Here is a 7,500-nt window from a genome sequence, read left to right on the forward strand (position 1 = left end):
ACATAGCTTTTAACCCAATGGCGCCGGGTATAGCAAATTAAAAAAAACTCTACGCTCTGGCGAACGGCGGCAGCGCGCCGACTCCGAGCGCGTGATATCGGTCCATCAAGCCGAATCATTGCCTCGGGGCGTTTTGGCGCGGCGCCGCTGCGGACAGCCGCACGCCGCACATCGTGCGTATTGTTATGACGGCGATAGCCGTGACCCGTCGCCATTGGGTTAACTCTTAGATGACAATAACAGAAATCTCTCGGCGTCATAGACTCTGAGAAACATCCTCCCATTGGGAACGGGAGTCTGCTACATACAGTGGAACTTCCCACTCAACACGCTCTAGCGCATCACCACAAATATCAACGTACCCAGCGGATCAAGTGGTTTGTTATGACAGCTATGGGTATGGCTCCGCAGTGATGGGTTAACCTTTAATTGCTGTGTAAATTAAAGTTGCAACACATATGTACACATACATATATGTATACACATAAGTCTACATACATCCCTTAATGCTAGTGAATTTGAAGTTGCAATAATTCCTTCTTTTTGCAATTTAATTCCTTCTTACTTTGAGCCAATTTTTACCAGAATACTAATACTTCCCCCATTTGCATGTGCTGCACTAGAATCTGTGTGGAGTTACACACCATGCTTCCCAAAGAAAGGCATTCAAACAATACATATATGTATGATAAAAGGTACCACTACCAAAAATAATGTATTTCAGGAAAGGGATGTGTCTCATAAGCAAGGACATTCATACATCCGCAAATATTATGTGTAACACAGGTACCTACACCAACACCAAAAACCATTAAAATAGATTATCGTGTCATGGTGTAGCAGTGACTACAGCTGAATCTTACTAGAATTGGTGGTAGTCTCCAAATCTGCAACTTCTTGGCTGCCTGCTGGACTTTCTTGCACTTGTCACAGGAATACTCAAGGGTTTCCTCTGAGCAAAACGCCTCCAGGCAATCCGAGAGTGCAATGGGCTCTACGTGTTTGCGGCGCATTTCTTCCACACTCCCATGCTCTAAGACCACCTGTTGGCAAGAAAGTTGTCAAAGAAAGTGTAATCAATTTCCATGAAAAAATCCCACAGAGACATTTTCTGCATGACATATCCCATTCATATCTGACTTGCTTACCTTCTCTAATACAGTCTGATATCGCAGGTGAAGTGCCGTGGGGTCCCAATCAATTGCTAAGAAAGCTGCATTTTGTGGGAAGGTGTTGTCATCACAGGGTAGCTGGCAACCACGGCAAAATCTGTACCATGGACACAGCGCGCATTGCAGACCTTCACGCTCCACTACTCGTAGCACAAATGGGAATTCATAACCCAAACTATCATCACTGCAATACCAAAAGGAACCACATGTTAACACTGATATACAGAATAAAAGCTCTGCAGCTGTGGAAATAAAGATTCAGCATCAGCATTCAGTAAAACAAGAGATGCAGTACATCTTAAGTTAAGTATAACACAATATTATAACACTCCAATAAATTTTCTTTCAAACATTTCTACTGAAAAACTCACCAGTCATGGGCATGGTTGGGCCCTGCAGCCTCAGATGGTGGCAGAGGAGACACCAGTCTTGAAACTTGGGTCCACACTGCCTGGTAGAGGTCCTGGCAAAGAGACATTCACGTCAGATTGGGTAAAAAATATTCCACACTTCTCAACTAATGAAGTTTCTTTCTTAAAATCAACACATATTTCCTTACCATGTGTAACCACCCTAACTTTCACAGCAAACATCAAAATTATATCAAATGAAGTGCCTCTACTTACTTGGTGTGTACTTGAAGCACTGCATGGTACAACTAGAGGTAGTCCAAATAAACTTGGCCTTGTCTTTTGTGATGACAGGAAGTAGACCTCTTGTCGCATCTGTATAATGAAAATAATTTCATCAGTCTCTTTTGGGTTACATCGTTGATTTTCAGACGCATTAGGTATCTTTCCCTTATTTCCTCTACTTCCATTTCCAATGTATCAAATAATCTTCATCAAACTTTCCACTGCCATGAAAATTACACTGAACTACTCAATCTTTCTCTGTAAAGAGGGATTCTTAAAATCAATACTAAAATAAAGTGACAAAAATAATATCATAATTTACAATTCTGGCTCTATGAAAAAGAAAAAACATCAAATCAGTTCCCTTACCATTTTTCTATGAAAGGCAGTAATAAATCCTTTGTGAGTATTATAGAGGTCGTTGTCATGCTGAATGGAGGAGCATGTGGAAGAGGCAGGGCCCTGATGAGGTGGACGATAAGCTACTGTTACTGTCCTTGCGCTGGATGGCATTGCTTGCAGCAGTTTCCTGCAATATGCAAGTTAGATGGTGAGCATAACTATACTGATTTTCTATAGTAAAAAAAAATATCTATCATAACTCTTCATATGTAATTAAGTTTTTATCATTTCAAATAATTTGAAAATATAAGAATCTTTCTTTGTTCCCTAATATATTGTTGAGCAAAGCAAGGAACCTAGAGCTATTCATAAATACAAACATCTTACAATGAAAAATGAATGATATATATTCATGCAATATGTTTAAAGGGACAAAACTGGATTCACAGCCTCACATGACACTGTGAATGAAATCAATATATCTGACCCTTACTACTAATACAAGCCAAGACAATTCACCTGCTCAGGCAGAGGGTGACTAGATTGCAGACTCAACTTGCTGCTGTTGATCTCCAGACTACTAGGACTTGAGATGTAACTCTCAGTGGTTCCATTGCTGTGGGAGGGACTGCTGATGCCTTCTGCAATTGAAAAGAAGATATTAATCTTATTCAATGCCATTCCTCTTACTACCTTATCTCATTATGTGCCAAGTTCCTTTGTAGTCTAATCTATTTCAGCCTTTGCTATTATCCTACACACAAGACATGCAGATTTTCATTACATCAACCAAGAGTTTACATCTAGTAAAATCATCTTCATTGTTCACCAAAGTCCTTTACTTTCTAGTACAATCTTCTTCATTGTTCACCAAAGGTCTTTACTCTAAGTTGAAAAAAACAAAATACTACTTTAATGTGAAAATGGCTAAAAAAGCACACTATACTGTCTCATCTTCTACTTCTAACACCTCCCTACAGAACATCAACATAGCAAATTGGGCTGCAATAAACTTGCCTCTTAAGCAGGGAGAGCTATGATGGGTAGATCGTTGTATATGAGTAAATACATGTCGGTCTCTTGCACTCCGTGTGGCTGACCTGACTTCACTGGCATGGGAGGAGGTGGGGGATGGCAATTCATAACAAAAGAGTGCACTTCCTGAGACTGCTCGCACCCGACCCTCATCCATAGGAATAGACTGAGAGAGAGATCAAACACAATCAATCAATCCCCTGTTTCATATGTCCCACTACATAAGTATAAGTTTAAATCTAATTGATAACCAACTGATACCTATTTCCTTTTGCCTTTATATTATGGTAGAAACAAAAATACTAGTATGTGATTCCTTACTCTTACAAACCACTATTATCCATTTACTTTGACTGAACTTGAGTGGTACCATCAACAACTTGACATACACCAGAAGAATTTTAAGAAAGAGTGCAAAATACTCTGTATTTCTCAGATGATACAATACATTCATTTTTCTCAGCTGAAGATATCCAGTTACTTTTCAGAGCTCCCACAACAGTGACAAGTAATGGCTGTACCTTGATCTGACCATTTGCCAGTTCACTGAGCATCATCTGGTGTGGAGGTATACTGGTCAGAAGGTGGAGCTGCTGCTTGACGTCATAGTAGCGACTGTCACTGTTGAGCCGGAGCCCATACTTCACAGGCACACTACCATCAAGTTTGATAACTGTGGATACCGAGAACTCGTTAGAAAAGAATTGTGACTCCCAAGCTATATCAGTTTTAAGTAAAAATACATACAAATTAATAAAATTAATAAAATAAAATAAAATTAAATCCTATTTAATTAAAAGGAAAAAACTACACCTAGGACTCACCTATCACTTCCAAATATACGTAGCTCTCCATAGGTAGTTGTAGGGTGAGATATGTAAAGGGATCAAAACGTACACTTTCGTTGTTGCACACACGACATGTGACCTTACTTTTTAACTGGCCATGGAAGAGATCCACAATTATAGATTTGTTTCGCAAAATGTGATTTTCCCATGCCTGAAAAGATAGAAATATTTTGTAAAATAAAATTATTAAAATCAAGTACTTTTATCAAACCTTTTACAGTACTGAAAATGTGTTCTTCTAAAATCTCACAATTCACTGAATCACAAAGTTTAAAACTGGTTATTCAGAACAATACATTTATCCTGTTATTACTAACATGTTAGCTAGCCGATTATTTTACTGAGCAAGCTTTAATGTGATTGCCAATATTATGACACAGACTTTGGAAAGAAAAGAGACTAAAACAAATAAAACAACACAAAAAATCAATGGACAAAATAATGAAAATGGGTGGAGTACAATCAGAGAGCAGTATACAGAATGACTACCAAAAGTGTATGTCAGTGCTGAAACTGATCTCCATATGCATTGACAGCTATTTATTCTTTACAGATTCTTTACATTTTAATATCATATACATAGCTATATAAAACTTTAAAATGCATATATGCTTGCTCCATGATATATTCTCTTCTTCTATCAGAAATTAAATTGCAAACTCTGAGGCAAAAACTCACTCCAATCTTGATCTCACTTGCTCCCAGTTTCAACATACCAATTGCACTCATGTTGTTCTCAAAAAGCTGCTAACTGTGACCAAAAAAGTGTAAAAAATATACAAAAATCTAGTTGTATACTGACCTCCTGAGCAACAAGAGTATCAGGACGACCCTCAGAATCCTTGAGCTCAATGTATGGCTTGTTATGAACCCTGTTGAGGTCCTCATGCAAGCCATCCAGTAAGAAGGCAAGCAGCTCCTGAGAATCATGCTGCTGGAACCCTGTGAAGTTGCCACTGTACTTCCCTATTGTCCACTGTAATAGAAGAATCAATATGTGATCATCTGCTATACTTTCAAAGCTGCCAAAGAAAAAGAAATTTAAAAAGTCAGCCAATATCTCAGTTTGCAAAAAATGTAAAGAAATAATAATAATAATAATAAATAAAAATATAAATAAAACATATAAAAATAAGTAAACAACTATGAACAAACCCTGAGCTTGAGTGGTGCCACAGTCTTCACTCCACCTCCCCAAATCTCCTGCATGAGACTGCCATACTGCCGAGCCATGTGCCCCTTCATGCCACATGGGTTCCCTGGGTTGAGCTCATACAGGTGCATGTTCTTGATGAAATAGGTGGTGAGAGGGTATGTGTTGGAGCAACACTGCAAGGCTGCATTCAGGAAGCAAGTGTTGCCAAGGTTGTTCAGCCCTGTAACTCCTTTTTCGTTCCCCCCTGAGAGAAAGGGGATGGAAATCAAAGATAAGTAACATTTCACTTCATTATCTCCTGTAACAGACAGACACCCACTAAAGGATGAAAAAAAGAGTATTCAATATACATTTGCGAAAAATGTCACATGGCTACCTTGTCTGGACTGAGTTCGCATCATTTTCGTGGATGTTATCTGGCTCATTTCCTCGGGCCAAGTCAGGTCCTTGTTGCGAACCTCAATCAGCACTTGCGACAAATCCCCGACCCCAACTTCCTCAAGGGTGATGTCCTCCTCCTCCAGCAAAATCATTCCTGCAGGCTATTTGGGAATAAACAAGTAAAAAACTGCTTCATCGTCTGTTGCTTTATTTTTTTTTCTTAATCAGTAATTGGATTTTATATTCTTACTCTGCATTTTCTTTTCTTTATTTCTTTTTTTTAATCAATAAGTAGTTCTGGCATTCATTGGGAGAATGAGAAGGCAAAGAGAGAATAGGTGGAGAAAAAAAAATAGAAGGAGGGAGGAAAAGAGAGGGAGAGAGGAAAAGAGAGGAAGGGAGAGAAAGAGGAGGGAAGGAAAGAGAGGGAGGGAAGGAAAGAGAGGGAGGGAAGGAAAGAGAGGGAGGGAAGGAAAGAGAGGGAGGGAAGGAAAGAGAGGGAGGGAAGGAAAGAGAGGGAGGGAAGGAAAGAGAGGGAGGGAAAGAAAGAGAGGGAGGGAAGGAAAGAGAGGGACGGAAGGAAAGAGAGGGACGGAAGGAAAGAGAGGGAGGGAAGGAAAGAGAGGGAGGGAAGGAAAGAGAGGGAGGGAAGGAAAATGAGGGAGGGAGGGAGGACAGGAGAGATAAGGATGGACAAGGAAGAGAGGGAGAGAGGGAGGGGAAAAGGAAGGAAGAGGGAGAGAGGTGGGAATGGGGAAGCAGGAGGAAGAAGGAGAAAGGAAAGAAGAGAAGGTGAACAAGGCAAGGATCGAGGGAAAGAGGGAGAAGGAGGGAGAGGGAGGGAGGGAAGGAGGGAGGGAAGGAGGGAAAGGAAGGAAGGGAGGAGGGAAAGGAAGGAAGGGAGGAGGAAAAGGAGGGAGAGAGGAGAGAGAGAAAGGGAGGAGGAAAAGGAGGGAGAGAGGAGAGAGAGAAAGGGAGGGAAAGAGGGAAAGGAGGAGACGGAGGGGAAATATGGAAAAGGAGGGAAAGAGGAAAAAGGCAAAACAAGAGGGTAAGTGGGGTGAATAATGAAAGGAAGGAAAGATAAACCCATTTTTTTTCCAAACTTCAATTAATGTTTTACCCTGTAATAGTAATCAGTAATGCTTAAACAACTGAAAATGTGAAAGTATTTATCTTTTATTACAGGGGTTCTTAACCTATGGTTCATGGACCCCGAGGTGGTCCATGGCTAGGTTTCAGGAGGTCCATGAGGATCAATTAAATATTAACATTACTTTTTGCATAAAAAGGAGTGGTTTTTTTTGGGGGGGGGACTGTTTACTTTAAAAGTTTAATAATACTTTGTATATCTCCTATATTTATGAGACAATCAAATCTCAATAAATATAGTATATAACACATATCACATGCAAGTTGTGTTTATGTGAAAATTTCTGGGGAAAGGAGTCCATAGTATTCATCAGATTCTTAAAGGGGTTCATGACGCTAAAAATGTTTAGAACCACTGTCTTATTAGCACCATAAGTCATTGGATATGCACAGTGGCTGGATGCACATGTCATAATAGGGGACTCATCCAGAAGGGGTTAAGAAAAGAGAGAGAATATTTGTACATTCAGGAAGCTCAAAATTCCCATATACTTTGTAACGTATCACAAGAAGAAATTCAGTAAAGTAATCATATGTATCTTTAACCAAATTTTTTTTTTCTTTTTTCTTTTTCTTTTTTTTCCTTTTATTTTACAATGTGCTACAATCATCAGCACAAAAAAAAACTGAATCCACTGTACCTTCATACAATAGTACATGACTATGATATCACCAGCACACAATTAGCATCTACAGAAGTCACATTTTCTACTAGTAAGAGTGCCATTTGTAAGTGATTATACGTCTAACCCTACATCCCAAAGCACATGCATCCAGAG

The 7,500-nt window shown here is 39.5% G+C and overlaps 1 protein-coding gene across 1 annotated transcript in view; it reads right to left on the bottom strand.

Moving 5' to 3' along the window:
* LOC125041324 (ubiquitin carboxyl-terminal hydrolase 32-like) overlaps window positions 1-7,500 on the bottom strand; it is a 36,765-nt gene that overhangs the window by 4,123 nt on the left and 25,142 nt on the right. The window contains 13 exon segments of the mRNA XM_047636183.1: window positions 864-1,043; window positions 1,149-1,356; window positions 1,544-1,635; window positions 1,799-1,897; window positions 2,177-2,314; window positions 2,316-2,336; window positions 2,669-2,790; window positions 3,167-3,350; window positions 3,706-3,857; window positions 4,009-4,183; window positions 4,835-5,008; window positions 5,188-5,432; window positions 5,565-5,730. Of these exon segments, the coding sequence (XP_047492139.1) occupies window positions 864-1,043; window positions 1,149-1,356; window positions 1,544-1,635; window positions 1,799-1,897; window positions 2,177-2,314; window positions 2,316-2,336; window positions 2,669-2,790; window positions 3,167-3,350; window positions 3,706-3,857; window positions 4,009-4,183; window positions 4,835-5,008; window positions 5,188-5,432; window positions 5,565-5,730 (1,956 nt within the window).

The sequence above is a fragment of the Penaeus chinensis genome, chromosome 30, assembly GCF_019202785.1.
Source record: "Penaeus chinensis breed Huanghai No. 1 chromosome 30, ASM1920278v2, whole genome shotgun sequence".
Lineage (NCBI taxonomy): Eukaryota > Metazoa > Arthropoda > Malacostraca > Decapoda > Penaeidae > Penaeus > Penaeus chinensis.